Here is a 22,954-nt window from a genome sequence, read left to right on the forward strand (position 1 = left end):
ACAGTTCAAAACATGATTTTTCATTGTTTACCCGATACATCCTACAGAACATTCTAAATTATTGTTATGAAGCATCATTAAAAGAATTTATATCATCATGGAATTTCACAATACTGTAGCAACTTTCATTTACTAGATCTTGACCTTATATGACACATCTGAAGATGAATTTGAAAAGCCCTTTCAAAGAGAAGCAGACTGTGTGTGTCCTTTTATGAATGACCTCAAGTATCTACATCTTCTAAGCATTTAATTTCATCCATCGACTGTTCTCCATTCAGTCAAACAAAGTAACAAGTGTTTGAGAGTTTCTGGTCACTTAAAACAAGCTATTTGTCCTCATCAAAGGATGTATGCTCTTTAAAATGTTCTAAAAATAATTTTGCTGATGACCTTTTATGACATTCCTCAGCCTTCTGATGAAGGGCTTTACACATGAAAATTATTTATAAATAATAATTAAATTCCAATTTTTATAATACTAATTTCAAGGAAAAATATGTCAAAAAACAGCTTGGGCTTCAACAAAGGGTGAGTAAGTTTTTGTTTCTTTCAATGTTTATTTCTCTCTGCATTCAAACTTATTGTTTGCAGAGAGAGAGAGAGAGAGAGAGAGAGAGAGAGAGAGAGAGAGAGAGGGGCACCAACCAATAAAAATATTTCTGGACACTACAGTGTGCTAATAAATTAATATTTCTATAAAGTATTGAGAAGAATTGATTTGTCAGCACTGACAAGAATGGTCACTAATATAAACATATTTTCTCAAATTAGATCACAAAATTAGGATGAGTTTGTACATTGAAATGTAGATTTCTCAGTATAAATGCTGTGACCTGTACTGCTAGATTTAGAAGAGCTTGGATCCTCCTCTTTACCAAGTAATTTAATGCACTAACCTGTACCACTAGATTTGGAAGAGCTTGGATCCTCCTCTTTCCTGATTAATTTAATGCACTAACCTGTACCACTAGATTAAGAAGAGCTTAGATCCTCCTCTTTGTTAAATAATTTAATATACTAACCTGTACCACTAGATTTGGAAGAGCTTGGATCCTCCTCTTTACTGTCCAGAGACACTGGTGCACCAGGAAGGAGAGCCTAAAGCAAAAGAAACTGAGTTATAAAAACAATTTGCAAAACAGGACCAATTTTGAAAAAAAAATTATTTACCATAAACATATACTGTGGAATCATTTTTATTTGTGGCGGTCAATGTTTGTGGGTAGCCAAAATTTTCCTGGTTCATGGGGGGCGTTATTTCTTTGGTAGCATAATCGGGATAATTTTAATTCCATACCTGTTAACCCTCCCGCATTGCGCGGGAGACTCCCGCAAAACGGCCTAAAAATATAAGATCTCCCGCATCCAACCTATGTTTATACAAGCTACCGATAAAAGTGAAGCTCAAGAAAAAAGTGTAAAAGCATTTCACAACAGCTTTTAAAGTTTATAGTATCGGTACTATGAATTACAGGGATGCTATAGACATTACAACAGAGATCATTTTTAAATGATACTGGAGAAATACATGTTGTTTAGTGAATTAAAAATCTTTCCTATATATAAGGCAAAAAATAATTTTAATGAACATTATTTACTGGTATTTTCTTAACTGGGTTTCACTGCATATTCAAAATAGATTTTCTGTGTTTACCCTTGATGTCAGCATGCAGTGATGGTTCAATACTCAACAATAAGAAGACTTAATATAAAAAGTGGCACTATTGACTTCTTGTATTGTACTATGCAAACAAATTAATAGTTTTCTGAACACAACACAAGTTGTAATTGCACACTGGTGTTCATAGAAATAATAAAATTTAAAATGATTGCAAATGCATTAATTACAATGGTAAAATAAGGTATCTAACAGTATTTCACGTGAAAATACGTCGTTTACGCAAAATCTCCCCCTTAGCCAAGTTGGTAAGGGGGAGATTCTCCCACATAGAAGCTTCGAAAGGTTAACAGGTATGTAATTCCGGTAAATATAAAACAAATGATTGTATATAAGTTCGTGGGGATGTAAATTCGTGGGGGCAAGGGTTACCCACGAAAGCCACAAACATTGGTCCCCTACGAACAATGATGATTCCATAGTATATTGGTTATGGTACTACTTCTCTCTGGTAAGAGAGATAACTCGTTGTAATCAATGATTTGGTTATCATTTCTGTATGAAATTTTAATCCATAAACACTGTGTAGCTGGATAATATTCAGGCAGAGGAAGTACTGGCAAATTTATCGAAACCGAGTCCAATACATTGATAAAACTATTATAATAATAAAGAATTGTTGACATGAATATGGAAAATAATAGTCAAGAAGTGTAGACATGAATTTGGAAAGTAATATTTTTCATCATTGATCATGAAGCCCATGCCCAGTTTTTCACCTGAGTGTAGTAGGTCCGACTTGAGTTTGCTCCCAGTAGTTTGGTCTCAATGGCAGCTTGGATGCTGGAAATAATGGCGTCCTCATGGAGGAAATGGACCTCATGTTTTGTAGGGTGCACATTCACATCTATATTCTGTGGCGCTATCTCTACACTGAATAATGAAGATCAACATCTAGTAAATGACAGGTGCTTATACAGGTTTATGAAATTCAAAATATTAAATCTTTTAGATAATGATGCTTCATGAAAATAGCTTTGTTTGATACAGTGTACTAGGGCTTAAAATTTTTGGTAAACACATTGAACAAGAGGTCAATAGGCCTTAACGGTCACCTGAGTAGCATATAACCCATAACACAAACTTGTCGAGGAGTCTCATATATTCATTTAAGTCTTTCATTTTTCGTTTCATTCTGGAGTAGACAAATTATAAATTTGTAATGACGACCACCTCCCTGTCTGAAATCTTTCAAAAAGAACTATAAAACCTATAATTTTGGCGAAAAACTTAGAGATCTGGTCTATAAAATCATGAATTCAGTTTTTCCTTTCAGGCGTGTGGGAGTAAAGAAGATAATTTTTAAACATTATATGCATTAACACCTATACATCCATTTTGGCCCTCCTCTTGAGTCAAAACCCATACTCCAGGGGACATGAAATTAAAAATTTTAGTAGAGGACTTCCTGGTAAACATAATTATGAAGTCAGTTTTTCATACAGATGTGTGAGAATAGGGAAGAAGATTTTAAAACATTATTTGCATTAACATATATTGCCATATTGACCCCCCCCCCCCCCCCAATGTCCTGAACCCATGACCAAGGGGCCATGAATTTCATAATCTAGGTAGAGGAGTTAGTGGAAATCATAACCATGTATTCAGTTTTTTGCCCATATGTTTGGGAGTAAAGAAGAAGATTTTTTAAGATTTAATACATTTTTACTATATTACCATATTGGCCCCACCCTAGAGCCTTAACCCCTGACACAGGGGTCATATATTTCATGATTTTGGTAGAGGGCTTCATGGACATCATAATCATCCATTTAGTTTTAAACAAATATATATGGGAGTAGAGAAGAAGATTTTCTAAGATTTAATACATTTTTACTATATGGCCATATTGGCCCCACCCTAGAGTTAGAACCCCTGACCCAGAGGCAATGAATTTCACAATTCTAGTAGAGGGCTTCATGGACATCATAACTATGCAACCAGTTTTTCCTCGCATGTGTAGGAGTAGAGAAGAAGATTTTTGGATTTTTCTTGCATATTTGGCCCCAAGTGTGGCACCCCGGGGGTGGTAGAGCTATGAATTTCACAATTTAGATTCCTCTTACCATAGAGATGTCTCACACCAAATATGGTAACAATTAGCCTTGTAGTTTTTAAGAAGAAGTTAAAAATGTAAAATTGTTAACGCACGATAGACGACGCACAAGGGCGGATGAAAACGGATAGCAATAGGTCACCTGAGTTTAAAATTGATTTTCAACAGGTTTAAGTTTAAGTCTAGCCTAATGATAATGAATCCGAATAGTAAGGTTTCAGCGCGACTGAAACTATATGTATACATGTAACTATCTTCAAATGTGCCAAATAAGGCGATTAAGAACCTTACTAAGTAATTAATTGAATTTGAAAAGAAAAACTGATGTCTGATCTTGTTTAATGCATATGATGAAATCATTAATCTTAGGTACTCGGGCACGTGTATACATGTGTATACATTCTTTGTCCAGGTGACCTCCTCTGTGATTTTCCTGTATATTCTGTGTGGATTGCAAGGTTTTTTCTGTCAGGAGTGAACAAAAGACTGTTACATAACATATACACAGTATGAAGCGTGAGTTTATATCTGGAGCCCGGCGGGAATTTTTTTTCAATTTGTGTGCACCTGAGTTAGTAAAACTGATAAGTAAATTATAATTATTTAGTAAAAGAATCTAGCTAGTTGTATATCGCAAACAGTGTATGAAGAAGTATTTTACTTAATACACTCAATAAATTAATATACCTATTTTGTAAGACTCCTTCTTAAATCATTTAGTTATCATTTGAATGAACCTTGCGGTACAGTAACTAATTAAGCAAACAAATTAAGGTAAAGTCGTTGTAAATTTTTACAAATCGTACAAAATATTCGTACAACCTGAAGTTTAGAGCTAATTCATTTCTTTTTTAATACCACGCCAACAGATGTACACAGGAATTATTTTTTACAAATTGTACAGTTGATAATAACAAGTAAAACCCACTTGGAGTTTGAGTCTAATATAATAATTGTTTAATTATTTACATGCATTTCAGACTTTACTACATGTATGACTGTATCATGATTCACTGGCGTCGGAAGCAAATTGAAAGTGGGGGGGGGGGGGGGGGGGGGGGGGGGGGGCCTAGACTTATCCTCAGAAATATTGAGGAAAAACCCTAAAAAAAAAACTTAATTCCCAAAATCATGAAAATCCTTATCCGTGGGGGGGGGGGGGGGGGGGGGGTATACCTATACTATATACTTCCGAAAATAAATTTCCCTACCCAAATTTTTTTCCCCCAATCATGAAATTCCTAATCCGTGTCGGGGGGGGGGGGGGGGGGGGGGCCTAGTATATCTATTACTCCAACTTCGTAATCTTTCAAGGTAAATTTTGGAACAATTACATTTCCGGCGAGAAAAAGTGGGGGGGGGGGGGGGGCTATGTGCTTATTGGTTAAGTCTAACTTTGCACTAAGCCCCCCCCCCCTCCGGTTCGACGCCTATGTGATTCGTGCATTTCTATACTTTGTATTTACTTTCTGTACTGTAAACACAGATATTGATACATGTTTATGGAACATGCACATGTTTCTGCTATAAGATATAATAAGCATTATTCATAATTTTACTGAAGTTATACGTTATATTACAAAATCAGTTTAAAATCCAGCACTAGCCATGTGGTGCACGTGATTTTAATCCCATTTTTAAAATTTGATTATACATTCGTATACATTTGATGTAGAAAGTATACCAAATAATTAAAATTTTATTTTGTTTATATATCAGTCCGACGTGTACATCTTACTTCCCGGCTTGTTTAACGCGTTTGTATTTTAATTTCATAAGTATTCTTAACGTACTGTTCATCGTATGACCAATCAGTGCACATGTTTAACTGTAAAATAATTGCCATCAATTCATCGTAGTTGTAAATTCACCGTAAGGGGGGAAAAACTGTTAACCGGACCCCGTTAATTGATCGGCATCTAATTATATTTGTGATTTCTGTGTGTTCATGCAGAACCTGCTCTGTGATGAGCATAATATTTTCACACCTCTATATTTTGAATAAGAATATGACCGTGCTTAGAATCGCGGTGAAAATTGGACAAGTCAAGACTAACTTGTCAGTAAACTATATATGGCTCTATTATAATCATCAGTACATGTAAATAAAATATAGTTAAAGACAAAATCTGATACATATGTCTCATTAAAACATGTTTAATTTCATTAGACATTTGTAAACAAACGGTCGGCCATTTTTTTTTTGGTTAATCACGTGTTACAAATACAATTGTAACAAACACACGCCAATGCTTTGTCGTATTTAACCAGGAAATACTGACTCCGACAGTTCTTATCTAAAATAAATATACATGTAAAAAGTATACTATTCGGTAAAAAATGATAATTTTGATTAAACATTATTCATTTTAAACTATCCCAAGATGCACTTTTCCAAGATTTAGGGGGTTCTGATTGGTCAGTATTGGCGCACTTTACGATTCCGAGCGAAGGTTAAAATGGACAAGAAGGTGCTGTTGTAAAATGGAGAATTGAGAAGCATTAATAGCCTCTACAACAAGGAGATAATGCAGGAACGACGAACTCATGTCAAGGTAACTTAATTCACAATATAGATACTCCCAATAACATTTTCAAGGCTCTAATTTATCTCTCATTTGTAAACGAGATCTCGCGCCATCAAATCAAGATGGCGTCATTTTTTCAAACTTGGTTCGGCGTTTTAATTTTTATTACCGTATCTCTTTTAAATATACGTTTTGACCAAGTTAACCATTAACCAACTTTATATGCATGATAATCATGATTATCCAGGGTATACACATATATAATTATATAAACGTCCCTAATATATATGAATGCTTGGTTGGTAAACAAGACGAACAATGAATCTTTCGCACATTATACAATTTACAAACTCTAAATGTAATGAAAAAAAATTATTAATTAAATCCGGAAAATGAAATCTTTCACGTTTTTCTTTTTCAGCATTGACAGCATACAAAGTCAATGTTTCCGGTGATTAGTTGATCCTCTGTTCGGTGATTCGGGTGAATGTTTTGACCAGCTGGACGATGTGAACGCAAGGTATTGCTTTGAAATTGATTATTTTCACCATTAACTTATACATGTGTTGGATGTTTATAATTTACTGAAGTAATTTTTGGGAAATCCAGGTCTAAGTTCTTGAAAAGGAGGTTGATGGGGTGGGGGTGGTGAAGCACACTTATTGTTAATAAGTTTTTCCATTGTTCAACAAACAATAATTGAATCAAAATGAAAATAACATAGCTTCAAACTTAAAATGAAACATTTTAGACCAGATACTACTGTAGCCATTATATGACATAGTTTAAACAGCAACTGACAACTGCATAGTAGCTTCTGTATTCAGAATTTTATTCAGAATGCTCTTATTACATGTTAGGCTGAATGTTTATTGTTTAAAAATCTAAATGAAACTTTATTATTCTTGTTTAAGATAAATAGAACAGACATAAAGTACAGCCCAGTGAAAGGAACAAGTTCATCGCAAGAAGAAGAATTTTAATGCTACCACTGTCCAGAACTATTAAGTCTGCGGTAACCATGATGTGATCATGTGAGTGCTTCACCGGTCTGGACAATGCTCGAAAATCCCCCAAAAAGGCCTATTTCCATAAACTACGACTCGGGTTACATCAACAACAGCCAAGGACACTCCTTATTGATTCGAATGGACACATCTCTACGACCCGACTAAACCTCTGCAGAACAAGACTTTTTAACTGTAAAGTATTCTCATTTCAAAAAACCTATAAACTATAAAAGTACTTTTTTTTATATGATCAAATACCAGTATATTACAATGTCTGTCTGTAAGCTAGAATCTTAGAAAATCACATGGTTTTGACTTATTAAATAATTGATTAGATTCTTAAATAATTTGTTATATTTGCAAATATTGCATAAAATATTAGACTCCATGTAACATTTATCCTCATACCTCCAAGTTGATAAGTGTTAACTACTTTTTTTTCCATTTTCTTTGTTTAAACATTTATTGATAACTTAGTTTTTATTTGCAGCAATATATGAAAAATTAAGAAACCAATCTTAAATGTAACAAGAGGCCCATGGGCCACAAATCGCTCACCTGAACAATAGTCCTTGCATCATTTTTTATCGAAAGGGTTTATTATGATGTGAACTCTTAATAAATATTGTAAAACTTATATATTTCAAGATTTTGCCATATATTAAACAATACATAAAAAGAAGATAATAACAATTTTATCTTTCGCATGTTGTCACTATTCACAATTGCTCCACCTGTAAAATACATTTTATTAATGTATAGAAAAATCATATGCTAGGAAAGGGGAAAACTGAAAAGCTCATAAAAAAAAACTACCTACCCTATTTTAAAATCTGATGAAATAGGAAACACACATATTTGTTTTTCTTGCCTTAGCAGTGTCCGAGAACCTTACTGGAGTGCGACCATTTCTCGCCGAGTACCATTTCTCGCCAGTATATTGTGACGTCAGTTTTCGTATATAATTTTATGTGTTGATAAAATGACGCCACAATGTCCCGGCGAGAAATGGTACTCGGCGAGAACTGGTCGCACGCCAGTAATATAACAATAAATATTGTTCTTGATAGTTCATATTTTAAAAATAAGGGTCCATAAAAATCAGTCTAACAATTTTGATGTTGATTGGCCTGACAATTTATCGTAAAAATTGTTAGACTGCTATCACAGCTTAAAATTAAAATTATGTTTACTCCAAATGCAATACAGTCATGCAAACTAATTATTAATAATAAACAAAACATTGAAAAACAAAAACAATTTCTTTTATTTCATTTTATGCTTGTCAAAATGTAGCATCAACATGATATAAACGTCTGTAGAACATCTAACCCCGATTTTAATCTTTCATTGCAAAAACAAATCGTAGTAACATTGTTCTCCGATATCAGTACCATTCATATTTACCAAGGTCGTGGTTGCACTTGTTTGATTCGATCGGTAAACTTTACAATTGAATTACGCAACAATTATTCCAATAATCGATGACAAATTAAATAGCTTTAAGTATAAAAAAAAAGAATCTTGAAAACGCGGTGTAAAAACAAATGGCATGGTGATTATGCTGATAGTTTACTGTAAAGCTGAATTCGGAACTTCGATTTACCACTATTTCATAAAATATTCTTTATATCATTCTTCGTTAAAAACGTTACTTTTATAGTTAAACCGGCAAATCACAAACTTTTCTTTTATCAAAATTGACGTCTGAAATCTTCTTCAAAATGGCGGTTAGTTAGTACAAACAAAGAGCTTCCGTTTCGTAATTCCGAATAACGAGCCCGATCTTATATAAATGAACACACAATCAGAACACGCTTACAACACATAGTTTGAACCCTTCTAAGGGTCCCAGTATTAGACTGAGGGTCACCATTTTTACAATTTAGAATCTGCCTTATATATAGAAGTTGTCATTTAAATATTGGTAATATTGGAGCAGCGGTTCTTGAGAAGAAGATTTTAAAAGATACCCCCCCCTTTTTCACAGTTTCATGATTATTTCTCGTTTAAAAAGGGATTGCCCTTTGATTTTTACAATTTATAATCTCCTTAATATAATAATGCTTTCTGCCAAATTTCATTAAAATTGGATGAGTGGTTTTGGAGAAGAAGTTGAAAATGTGAAAAGTTTACAGACGGACGGACAGACGGACGGACGGACGGACAGACGGACGACGGACAACGGGTGATCAGAAAAGCTCACTTGAACCTTCGGTTCAGGTGAGCTAAAAACACTGCATTAGGAGATGAATGCATGGGTCATAGAAATGATAAAATACACCAAACAATATTCAATTATGTCGTATATGAAAATATATAAAGACAACAAATACCCCATGTATTACAATTTTTATTACTTGGATGGAAAGTTGTTTCCATGTGGGTTTTATTTTAATCTGTGTTATGTAACTAATATTGGAATTAGCTTTTATATCATAAGTAAAATGCTGGTATTGATGAGAATTGTAAGGTGAATGATCTGTGTGATACTTTGTATTTTATACATTCATGCTACAAAAAGCAAGTACATGTACATGTAGTAATACTTGTCATCAGGCTTGGGGCGAATTACATTGTAAAGTAATGCATTACATTACCATTACTTCATGAATTTGGGCATTAAATTACCATTACCATTACTTGATTTTCTTGAAGTAATGCATTACATTACCATTACATGAGTAAAGTAATGCATTACCATTACCATTACTTTTTTTTTAAAGTAAACCTAATAAAGAGTTTTTGCAAATGTTTCAAATATACAACACTCTTTAACATATCTACAGCTTCATGCTCAGTATCAGGTTCAAATTCAATGAATAAACAAGAGTCATTCTTTATTTGCTCAATATATAATCATATTGTGGCAATATGAACAACATATTACATAAGTAAAATGATATTTATAGACATTTGGCATGATACAATATCAGATATGAAATAGAGACGCAGGATAACATGCGTAACAAAAACAATTTATGAAATAATGTTGCGGTTTTTAAAAGCTAAATATAGATATATCCCCAGATTACACAAATCTTTATAATTTTGGACACTTGATTTTATTAATTTATAAACAGATGATTTTTCCCAGTTATATTTCTTAATATATTTTAATCGTATTTCTTTTTACGGAGGACACTTTAAGACAAAAGATGGCTGTTGCACTTATGATCGAAGTTTCAAAGGGTTCATCTTATAAATGCATCCATCTTACGGGCTATACTAAATAAATGTTTTGCAGGAGCAGTCAAAGCTTGGGCTGGAAAATACTGTTTGACGATCTTTATCTTAGGATATATAGTGCAATAATAGATTAAAAACATAAATCTTGTATTTTCTATCAGTCCAAACTAATGTTCAGTGTAATTAATATACAAGAGAGAGAGAAAGACAAAGAGACAGAGAGAAAGAGAGAAAATAAGTAAGATTATTTTCAAATGGGTTATATAATATTGGAAGTGATATTGATTTTCATCATGGATGGACAAGGCATTCATTTTGCTTTTAAAGGTGCATTCTATTGTGACATAGCGAAGGGAAGGGGATTGGGGTGTTTAGCACTTCTTATAACAATAGATTGTTTTGATACTTAGATTATCCTGGGGGCATAGTGTGTTGTTGACACATTTCTTATTGAAGTGCAAACTAATTGGAGTAAATTGTTTAAATGATTAAAAACTCTTAATAACAACACTCTTAAAAATGTTATAAAATTGTGCTGTTATCTTTAGTAATATAAACAATTCAAAAATGAATTTTAAAAAACATTTTTTAATAAAACATGTACAATTAAAACCTTTTTTTCTTAATTAGAATTATTTCTTTCTTCTTTAAAAATAAATTTAATCAAATTCAATTTCAACTATTCATTTATTCATCACATTTTTTAAAGTGAACATGCATAAATATGCATAGTAATGCAAAGTAATGCCAGCATTACACTAGATTTTGGAAAGTAATGCATTACATTAGCATTACTTGTAATGCTAATTTTGAGGCATTACACATTACTAGCATTACTTTGAAAACATGTAATGCATTGCAATGCATTACCATTACATTTAGCATTACCCCAAGCCTGCTTGTCATATATAAACAATGTATATTTGACTTCATGTCTTGGATTTAAAAATATTAATGTAGGTAAAGTAGTGAAATGTAGGAAGGTAAACCGTGTGTAAAGAAGAATATTCATCAGGAATGAAGTGTGTTGCAATCAGCATAATTAATTAAATGTGTACATCATATTCTTGCACATGATTTGACAGACTGCTCCATTGTTAGCTTTTTATATATTGGCCAACAAGCTTTTCATATCTCCCTCTGGGTCATCTATTAAATACTGACAGGCTTATGATATTAAAATCTGATCAGTTGGTACATCATGGGTGGAAATGAAAAGTTCACTTTGGACTTAATGGATTATCAAAAAAATTATATCAAATCCTGTTCTATTGTAAAACATTAGATTATATTACTAACAAAGAAAAGGTTTATCCCAACTTGTAAGTGGGTCACTTTGACCTCATTTTGGAATTTATTGACATATTCAAATCAAATCTGGGTCATACCTCTATAGTCAACTACTATCTTGTAGTGTATTTTTTTTTTTTTTTAAAAGATGGATACTATAGACTTTTCAAAAATATTTTATGGTGTACATATTCATTGTAGTTCAAAACAAATTGAGACAAGTGTATCATGTTCATGTAACAGTGAAGTTTTCTTTGTTTATTCATGTACGTGCAGTTATTTTGTAAATTGCATTCATATTTTTAAAAAAGTAAGATCTTTGTTTCATTTTTAAAGGTAGATTTGATAGGCATTTAATCGAGATGAAAAAAAATACAAATGTAAAGATTTCTATGGGAATTTTTTTCTTGTGCAATTTTATCATTTTTTAGATAAAAGTCCCTAATAAGGGAATTGCCATATGGATGTTTTTCCATTATTGTATCTTGGCTGTATTTTATTTATTATTGGAAACAATTTCAGATTTATGAACAAAATAAATTTGGAACTGTTTTAAATTGTTTTGTTTTTACATAAAGTAGAAACCTTGCTCAGCTTTTGTGAAAGCAAAAATATAAAAAGTTTCAGTAAGTTTCAGTTGCGGAAACCCTTTGTAAACAATATGTATCCCAATTGTATATGGAGGTTGAAACTATGCAGAAACTTCAAGTTTCAGTAAGTTTCCGTCGCGGAAACCATTTGTAAACAATATGTATCCCAAACGTATATGGAGATTGAAACTATGCAGAAACTTCAAGTTTCAGTAAGTTTCCGTTGCGGAAACCATTTGGATTCATGGACAGCCTAAGTTTCACCACTGCGGAAACTTAATGAAACTTGAAGTTTCCGTGCTGAAACCTGTCGGAAACTGAAAGTAACCTTAAGTTTCCGCAGAGTTTCCAAAGGGTTTCCGCAGCGCTGAAACCAGATATTTCATCCAGTGAAAGTTGTAAACTAAGGGAGAGAGATTCATCACATCAGTTATGACACCATTATGGTTCTAGCACCAAAAAGACACTTTAAAATCATTACTAGATCTTGAACTTAAGATATATACAGCAATGTACAAAGGTTTACCAGGATATGAACTTGGTTGGTCATGTGATCAAATAAAATCCTTTGATGTGATCAAATAAAATGGTCACCTAACTCCGTAGCGCAGTGGGTTAGAGGGTTTACTACGAACCTGTAGGTCATGAGTTCGAATCCCGCTGGGGGGTTGACAATTTTTACCTTTTCAAATATTTTTAAAAGCTAGTTTTTGGTTAAACATTGTAAAATTTGAAAATTCTAAACCAGTAAAAGTTTTTCAATTTCATAGTACTATAATCCACATTAATATCGACAGATGTCCCATACCACCTTAACCTTTTGTTTTTCTTTTGCTATTCTATAGGTTTATTTGCAAAATAATGTTAAATTAATATAACTTTGAAATTCATACAAGAAAAAGCTGGGATAAAACAACTTTGCGTTTTATAAACCACTTCACAATTTATAAAGCATAAGCTGCAATAAACTAGTTTACAACTTATATAAATCATGTAGATATTATATCAATTTAACATATAAACTTTCATTGATATTTATTATTGTGAATTTGCCATTCCACGTATAAATCTTAATTAGCAAAGTTTCAGGTCAGATGTTTTGACATAAAACTACCACCAATTAGTTACTATTAAAATGATTTTAAATATAAAATTTACTCATTTGGTAAAAAAAACCTCTTTTGAATATTTAGCTGATTAATGTGGTCGAAAAGAAGTTAATTTGTATAGAGTGCCCCAATAATTCACATTCTTATCGTAGATTCACTGGATGAAAAATCAAGTTTCAGCAAAACTGAAACTATATGGAAACCTTGCTGAAACTTGAAGTTGAAGTTTCATGTATAGTTTCCGCAATGCGGAAACCATTATATCGATTCAGCAAGTATCCGTTAGGTTTCAGTCAGCAGAAACTTTAGTCTAAGATTCCTGATGGTTTCCGCAATGCGGAAACTAAATTTGAATCGTGTGAATAGTTGTGTAAATTATTATGGAAATATCAATCAGTTTCAGAACATTTCCGCTAGGTTTCAGTATGCTGAAACTTTAAGTTAAGATTCCTGATGGTTTCCGCAATGCGGAAACTAAATTTGAATCATGTGAAAAGTTGTGTAAATTATTATGGAAATATCAATCAGTTTCAGAACATTTCCGCTAGGTTTCAGTATGCTGAAACTTTAAGTTAAGATTCCAAATGGTTTACGCATTGCGGAAACTATTACTAAAACTGATTTGAGTTTAATAGTGATATCATTTATTTTCAACAGGTTTAAGTTTAATCCTAGCCTTATGATAATGAATCCGTACATACTAAAATGTATAGTAAGGTTTCAGCGTGACTGAAACTATATGTATACATGTAACTATCTTCAAATGTGGCAAATAAGGCGATTAAGAACCTTACTAAGTAATTAATTGAATTTGAAAAGAAAAACTGATGTCTGATCTTGTTTAATGCATATTATGAAATCATTAATCTTAGGTACTCGGGCACGTGTATACATGTGTATACATTCTTTGTCCAGGTGACCTCCTCTGTGATTTTCCTGTATATTCTGTGTGGATTGCAGGGTTTTTTCTGTCAGGAGTGAACAAAAGACTGTTACATAACATATACACAGTACGAAGCGTGAGTTTATAACTGGAGCCCGGCGGGAATTTTTTTTCAATTTGTGTGTACCTGAGTTAGTAAAACTGATAAGTAAATTATAATTCTTTAGTAAAATAAATTAATATACCTATTTTGTAAGACTCCTTCTTAAATCCTTTAGTTATCATTTCAATGAACCTTGAGGTACAGTAACTAATTAAGCAAACAAATTAAGGTAAAGTCGTTTGTAAATTTTTACAAATCATACCAAATATTCGTACAACCTGAAGTTTAGAGCTAATTCATTTTTTTTTTAATACCACGCCAACACATGTACACAGGACATTTTTTTAAAAATTCTACAGTTGATAATAACAAATAAAACCCACTTGGAGTTTGAGTCTAATATAATAATTGTTTAATTATTTACATGCATTTCAGACTTTACTACATGTATGACTGTATCATGATTCACTGGCGTCGGAAGCAAATTGAAAGTTGGGGGGGGGGGGCTAGACTAATCCTCAGAAATATTGAGGAAAAACCCTAAAAAACCCTAATTCCCAAAATCATGAAAATCCTAATCCGTGGGGGGGGGGGGGGGGGGGGGGGGGGGTTTACCTATACCATTTACTTCCGAAAATTAATTTCCCTACCCAATCCCCCCCCCCCCCCCAAAATCATGAAATTCCTTATCCGTGTCGGGGGGGGGGGGAGGGTTCTAGTATGCCTATCACTCCAAATTCTCAATCTTTCAAGGTAAATTTAGGAACAATTACATTTCCGGCGAGAAAAAGTAGGGGGGGGGCTATATGCCTATTGGTGAAGTCTAACTTTGCACTAAGCCCCCCCCCCCCCCCCCCCCCTCCCGCTAGCCCCCCCCCCCCCGGTTCGACCCTATGTGATTCGTGTATTTCTATACTTTGTATTTACTTTCTGTACTGTAAACACAGATATTGATAAATGTTTTTGAAACATGCACATGTTTCTGTTATAAGATATAATAAGCATTATTTATATTTTACTGAAGTTATACGTTATATAACAAAATCAGTTTAAAATCCAGCACTAGCCATGTGGTGCACGTGATTTTAATCCCATTTTTTAAAATTTGATTATACATTCGTATACATTTGATGTAGAAAGTATACCAAATAATTAAAATTATATTTTGTTTATATATCAGTCCGACGTGTACGCCTTACTTCCCGGCTTGTTTAACGCGTTTGTATTTTAATTTCATAAGTATTCTTAACGTACTGTTCATCGCATTACCAATCAGTGCACATGTGTAACTGTAAAATAATTGCCATCAATTCATCGTAGTTGTAAATTCACCGTACGGGTGAACGCTGTTAACCGGACCCCGTTAATTGATCGGCATCTAATTATATTTGTGATTTCTGTGTGTTCATGCAGAACCTGCTCTGTGATGAACATAATATTTCCACACCTCTATTATGAGCTTAGAATCGCGGTGAAAATTGGACAAGTCAAGACTAACTTGTCAGTAAACTATATAGCCTATGGCTCTATCATATTTAGTTTGGCAAAATCATCAGTACATGTAAATAAAATATAGTTAAAGACAAAATCTGTTACATATGTCTCATTAAAACTTGTTTAATTTCATTAGACATTTGTAAACAAACGGTCGGCCATTTTTTTTTTGTTAATCACGTGTTACAAATACAATTGTAACAAACACACGCCAATACTTTGTCGTATTTAACCAGGAAATACTGACTCCGACAGTTCTTATTTAAAATAAATATACATGTAAAAGGTATACTATTCGGTAAAAAATGATAATTTTGATTAAACATTATTCATTTTAAACTATCCCAAGATGCACTTTTCCAAGATTTAGCGGGTTCTGATTGGTCAGTATTGGCGCACTTTATGATTCCGAGCGAAGGTTAAAATGGACAAGAAGGTGCTGTTGTAAAATGGAGAGCTGAGAAGCATTAATAGCCTCTACAACAAGGAGATAATGCAGGAACGACGAACTCATGTCAAGGTAACTTAATTCACAATATAGATACTCCCAATAACATTTTCAAGGCTCTAATTTATCTCTCATTTGTAAACGAGATCTCGCGCCATCAAATCAAGATGGCGTCATTTTTTCAAACTTGGTTCGGCGTTTTAATTTTTATTACCTTATCTCTTTTAAATATACCTTTTGACCAAATTAACCATTAACCAACTTTATATGCATGATAATCAAGATTATCCAGGGTATACACATATATAATTATATAAACGTCCCTAATATATGAATGCTTGGTTGGTAAACAAGACGAACAATGAATCTTTCGCACATTATACAATTTGCAAACTCTAAATGTAACGAAAAAAAAATTATTAATTAAATCCGGAAAATGAAATCTTTCACGTTTTTCTTTTTCAGCATTGACAGCATACAAAGTCAATGTTTCCGGTGATTAGTTGCATCCTCTGTTCGGTGATTCGGGTGAATGTTTTGACCAGCTGGACGCAAGGTATTGCTTTGAAATCGATTATTTTCACCATTAACTTATACATGTGTTGGATGTTATAATTTATTGTAGTAATTTTGGGGAAATCCAGGTCTAAGTTCTTGAAAAGGAGGTTGATGGGGGGGGGGGGGGGGGGGGTGAAACACACTTATTGTTGATAAGTTTTTCCATTGTTCAACAAACAATAATTGAATCAAAATGAAAATAACATAGCTTCAAACATAAAATGAAACATTTTAGACCAGATACTACTGTAGTCATTATATGACATAGTTTAAACAGCAACTGGCAACTGCATAGTAGCTTCTGTATTCAGAATTTTATTCAGAATGCTTTTATTACATGTTAGGCTAAATGACTTATGTTTATTGTTTAAAAATCTAAATGAAACTTTATTATTCATGTTTAAGATAAATAGAACAGACATAAAGTACAGCCCAGTGAAAGGAACAAGTTCATCGCAAGAAGAAGAATTTTAATGCTACCACTGTCCAGAACTACTAAGTCTGCTGTAGCCATGATGTGATCATATGAGTGCTTCACCGGTCTGGACAATGCTCGAAAGTCCCCCAGAAAGGCCTATTTTCATAAACTACGACTCAGGTTACATCAACAACAGCCAAGGACACTCCTTATTGATTCGAATGGACACATCTCTACGACCCGACTAAACCTCTGCAGAACAAGACTTTTTAACTGTAAAGTATTCTCATTTCAAAAAACCTATAAACTATAAAAGTACTTTTTTTATATGATCAAATACCAGTATATGACAATGTCTGTCTGTAAGCTAGAATCTTAGAAAATCACATGGTTTTGACTTATTAAATGATTGATTAGACCTTGCAGATATTAACTTTCATTTTCTTAAATAATTTGTTAAATTTGCAAATATTGCATAAAATATTAGACTCCATGTAACATATATCCTCACACCTCCAAGTTGATAAGTGTTAACTACTTTTTTTTCTCCATTTTCTTTGTTTAAACATTTATTGATAACTTAGTTTTTATTTGCAGCAATATATGAAAAATTAAGAAACCAATCTTAAATGTATAAACACTGCATTAGGAGATGAATGCATGGGTCATAGAAATGATAAAATACACCAAACAATATTCAATTATGTCGTATATGAAAATATATAAAGACAACATATACCCCATGTATTACAATTAATTTTTATATAACAAAAATTACTTGGATGGAAAGTTGTTTCCATGTGGGTTTTATTTTAATCTGTGTTATGTAACTAATATATAATTGGAATTAGCTTTTATATCATAAGTAAAATGCTGGTATTGATGAGAATTGTAAGGTGAATTATCTGTGTGATTCTTTGTATTTTATACATACATGCTACAAAAAGCAAGTACATGTACATGTAGTAATACTTGTCATATATAAACAATGTATATTTTACTTCATGTCTTGGATTTAAAAATATTAATGTAGATAAAGTAGTGAAATGTAGGAAGGTAAATCGTGTGTAAAGAAGAATATTCATCAGGAATGAAGTGTGTTGCAATCAGCATAATTAATTAAATGTGTACATCATATTTTTGCACATGATTTGACAGACTGCTCCATTGTTAGCTTTTTATTGGCCAACAAGCCTTCATATCTCCCTCTGGGTCATCTATTAAATACTAACAGGCTTATGATATTAAAATCTGATCAGTTGGTACATCATCGGTGGAAATGAAAAGTTCACTTTGGACTTAATGGATTATCCAAAAAATGATATCAAATCCTGTTCTATTGTAAAACAATAGATTATATTACTAACAAAGAAAAGGTTTATCCCAACTTGTAAGTGGGTCACTTTGACCTCATTTTGGAATTTATTGACATATTCAAATCAAATCTGGGTCATACCTCTATAGTCAACTACTATCTTGTAGTGTATTTTTTTTTTTTAAAGATGGATACTTTAGACTTTTCAAAAATATTTTATGGTGTACATATTTATTGTAGTTCAAAACAAATTGAGACAAGTGTATCATGTTCATGTAACAGTGAAGTTTTCTTTGTTTATTCATGTACGTGCAGTTATTTTGTAAATTGCATTCATATTTTTAAAAAAGTAAGATCTTTGTTGCATTTTTAAAGGGAGATTTGATAGGCATTTAATCGAGATGAACAAAAATACAAATGTAAAGATTTCTATGGGAGTTTTTTTTCTTGTGCAATTTTATCATTTTTTAAATAAAAGTCCCTAATAAGGGAATTGCCATATGGATGTTTTTCCATTATTGTATCTTGGCTGTATTTTATTTATTATTGGAAACAATTTCAGATTTTTGAACAAAATAAATTTGGAACTGTTTGAAATTGTTTTGTTTTTACATAAAGTAGAAACCTTGCTTAGCTTTTGTGAAAGCAAAAATATAAAAAGTTTCAGTAAGTTTCAGTTGCGGAAACCCTTTGTAAACAATATGTTTCCCAATTGTATATGGAGGTTGAAACTATGCAGAAACTTCAAGTTTCAGTAAGTTTCCGTCGCGGAAACCATTAGTAAACAATATGTGTCCCAAACGTATATGGAGATTGAAACTATGCAGAAACTTCAAGTTTCAGTAAGTTTCCGTTGCGGAAACCATTTGGATTCATGGACAGCCTAAGTTTCAGCACTGCGGAAACTTAATGAAACTTGAAGTTTCCGTGCTGAAACCTGTCGGAAACTTTAAGTAACCTTAAGTTTCCGCAGAGTTTCCAAAGGGTTTCCGCAGCGCTGAAACCAGATATTTCATCCAGTGATTATCAGAATGTATTCTCCTTGGGCCTTTAATTCAGGACATTTCCTTGATTACATTTTAGAAAATAAACCTTTCTAGAGCAACACCTTGTGCAGAAAGCTTCGAGTTTTACTGATTTAAAATCTTTCATCATGATGAATCAAACTGGATTAATTTTAACAAAGTTTCATCACAAAATCTGTCCATTTGGGTAAATAGACTCTCTGTAATATTGACAGGTTTCCGATGATTTCATTATCTTAGAGGTTAATTCTAAGGACGGGGGAAGTATGTAGAGTGCTTGTACCATGCTAAATTAATTTGAAAAACTGCGTCTTTCAAAAAACTATTCGCAAAAAACGTATTCATGAGAATTAAATCTTTTGAGTTTTTCTCCATTCTTTCAGGTCTTCGTTTTGTTTTTAAATAAATATTAAATTAATTGAGCCTGTTTGTAACACAACTATATCAAAGGATGTCCTATTTCGAAATATTACAACTGTTGTTAGATTAAAGCATTCATCATTCTTGGCAATCACTTATTCATGTGATCGTATTGACAACCTTCCATCCCTACCTCTGTCAACTAATCTTGACCTAAAAAAATAAAATCAAGAAACCAATTACAGTGATCAAGTTGCTCCCTTGGGTTTTGCTACCCTTTGTATTTCTGTCTTCTGATGTTGGAAATGTCACATATATTGTGTACTTAACACAGAGATAGGTCATTACATTAATTAAAAATTAATTGGAAATAACAAACAAAATACAAAGTCACATATCAGCTTAAAGGACTGCGCAGAAGAATTTTTACAGTCAAGAGTAGTATTTTCTATTCAATAATTCATTAACCTATTTGTGGCATAAAAAAAATAAAAGAAAGATTGGCATTCATAGGAACTGAGGGCCTCATTAAGAAATTTAGTTTCATAGATATTGAACTAGATATAGACCAGTCATACATTGCTTCAATACTCACACAGGGTTGAATATTTGGTCCATTATCATGGGTCAATCCACATCATTAATCCATATCCCCAATACAAAAATCCTTCAAAGGATGTACTTTTAAATTAATGGACAAACAACTTCTCTTGAATAATCATTTGAGCGTAAATGATATCCAAGTATACGGTAGATCAAAATCTATGACTTTTTACTCCTTTATAAACTTATCAATCCCAGTGTATTTCTAATATATCTATCCATAATGGACCTAAATTCTCATCACAAATTGTGAGTTTATCTTCCCTCATGCACCCCTCCTCTATCCCTCAAAATAAAATGTCATAGTTCGAGTTGCATTAGGATATAAAATAAGCATTTGGTCATTTTTATAAAATAATAAGTAGTAACATCAAAAAATTATAATAGCTCCAAGAGAGTGAGTGGAAAAGACCAAAAAGGAAAAAATCAAATCAGTCTGGGGACTGTAATGATTTTAAGAATGATTATTTTTATTTTAAAATCTGCAGAAATCTGTGCTTCAAAAAATAGAAAATCACATTTCTGATACCTAATAAATCTATACAGGTAAATATTCACCCCCATTTTTTTTTTCAACCCTTTAGCCCTCATTGTCGGGGGCAAATTTAAGACTGGGAAAATTCCTATGTTCCAAGTTATCTCTTTTGTACACAAGTGTGTCAGGGTAAATTTAAGAGGGGCGAAACCGTTTGCAAGCTATAGAAGGGCGAAAATAACATGGGGCAAAAATAACCCTGTATACAGTATATTATTACAAACTACATGTCACATGTAAAATCATTGATATTTTTAATACATCTCTTTTTCTTAATTGGAGAGCAAATGACAAAAGTGGTGGCTACACATTATAACATATGGTTAAATGTTTGTCATGCAAAATTCAGCCTCAATTTTGAAAGTATTTTCATACATGTAATAAGAAAATCATTGTCGAATATAAATACAATTCGACATCAAGAACTAATTGCCTAAGTAATGTGCTCCATATTCTTGAGCAAATGTTTGATGATAGGAGCCACACCATTTTCTATCCAATTTTACTGTCAACAACTTCAAAACATTTGGTAATACATCCATCTGGCTTATTACAAAATGGCCTACTTATTGCCACTAATCACATGTTGCAACTATAACGTACGTGACAAAATGCACTAGATATGTTAGAAGGACATCAACTAACTGATATCTGATACGAAACAAGAAAGTTGATTGCCCTATGTTGAATATTAATGAAAATCAATATAATACATTTATAATGACTAGCTTTGTCAGCAAAATATGATTTTTTGAGCCATCAGACAGTATAAACTGCTGAATGAAGCAAAAGGTTGATTGCAAATCTCCATCTTCAGGATTTGTTTTGATTTTTTATCATTTGAAATTGATTCTGTTGTGCAAATTTTCCAGAAACATTAAACAAGGATTCTATAGATGCAAGAAAAATTTATACAGTAAAACCCGCTTATAGCAAACACGCTTAAAATGAATTGACGCTAATAGTGAATTATTTTTATTTCCCTTGGGTTTAAAACATATTTTGAAGCTAACAAATATCTTGAATGACTGGCATGAATGCTGATTCATTTCCAAAGCAATACAAATTGGCGCAAATTTCTAGTTTAACATTTTAATTGAGAAACTAGCTAATAAAGTGAAGCAGTATCCAAGATGGCATCCTCCCTTGTTTTTTTACTTCGAGATACCCACTTTTTTAACGATTTTTTTTTTCTACACAAGCCCCTGTGGGCTTAATGGGTTTGACTTTAGATAACATAATTACCTAATATTGGTCACTGTGCCGTAATTCATGAAAATTTGATGATACAGGTTCAAGTGAGCTAAACAACAAGGGCCACATCGCTCTTCTGACAAGTCAACAGACACAATACATATAACTCTTGTGAAAATTTTTTTTTCTAGCCTTCACCTCAGGTGACCTAGGTTGCAACAGAATTCAGATTGACCAAGCAATGAACTGTCCTTTCCATGCATGCCATCAACGGATCAGGCCGAAGATCATTGTTTGCCATGACTGTCACTGTGTTTAATGCCTCCACAGAAAACTTGCTCATTTCTGCAAAAGTTGTGGTTTCGATGCTTACCTGAGATAGATAAAAGGATGCATATTTTTGGGGAGATAGGCTTGGTAAACAGAGTCTAAGGCTTTTCGAAGTGAAGACGAGTCGACCAATCGATCTACAACAAAAACCAAAATGTTTCATATGCATAATGATTTTTATTTGGTATAATTTTGCAATGATGCTCACTTCACTCAAGTTAACCGAGGTTTTGTT

At 32.8% G+C, this 22,954-nt stretch overlaps 2 protein-coding genes and 2 long non-coding RNA genes across 6 annotated transcripts in view; 3 read left to right on the forward strand and 1 right to left on the reverse strand.

Annotated features, from left to right (window-relative positions):
* LOC105342885 (melanocortin receptor 4) overlaps nt 1–22,954 on the forward strand; it is a 56,194-nt gene that overhangs the window by 7,400 nt on the left and 25,840 nt on the right. Inside the window, exon 1 of one of the 2 annotated variants that reach the window (XM_066072889.1) lies at nt 435–531. The exons of the other annotated variant lie outside the window; for it this stretch is intronic. The gene's annotated coding sequence lies outside the window, so the exon portion shown is untranslated. Of the gene's footprint in view, nt 1–434; nt 532–22,954 lie in introns of those variants that run through there. 2 annotated transcript variants of the gene reach the window in all.
* The window catches only part of LOC105342900 (DNA mismatch repair protein Mlh1), a 77,655-nt gene that overhangs the window by 7,132 nt on the left and 47,569 nt on the right, over nt 1–22,954 (reverse strand). Inside the window, exons 10-12 of the mRNA XM_066072884.1 lie at nt 22,763–22,856; nt 2,401–2,554; nt 1,026–1,101 (exon numbers count right to left, since the gene is read on the reverse strand). Of these exons, the coding sequence (XP_065928956.1) occupies nt 1,026–1,101; nt 2,401–2,554; nt 22,763–22,856 (324 nt within the window). The remainder of the gene's footprint in view (nt 1–1,025; nt 1,102–2,400; nt 2,555–22,762; nt 22,857–22,954) is intronic.
* Nucleotides 5,327–9,825, forward strand: LOC136272343 (uncharacterized). Of its 2 annotated transcripts, XR_010710324.1 has the most exons (4): nt 5,327–6,292; nt 6,687–6,785; nt 7,180–7,799; nt 9,504–9,825. It is a non-coding gene; the product is annotated as an uncharacterized lncRNA (long non-coding RNA). The 2 variants fall into 2 exon arrangements; XR_010710323.1 differs by having other exon boundaries at nt 5,329–6,785.
* LOC136272348 (uncharacterized) lies at nt 15,969–17,641 on the forward strand. The gene is made up of 3 exons (XR_010710332.1): nt 15,969–16,453; nt 16,847–16,937; nt 17,345–17,641. It is a non-coding gene; the product is annotated as an uncharacterized lncRNA (long non-coding RNA).

Source organism: Magallana gigas, chromosome 10 (genome assembly GCF_963853765.1).
Source record: "Magallana gigas chromosome 10, xbMagGiga1.1, whole genome shotgun sequence".
Lineage (NCBI taxonomy): Eukaryota > Metazoa > Mollusca > Bivalvia > Ostreida > Ostreidae > Magallana > Magallana gigas.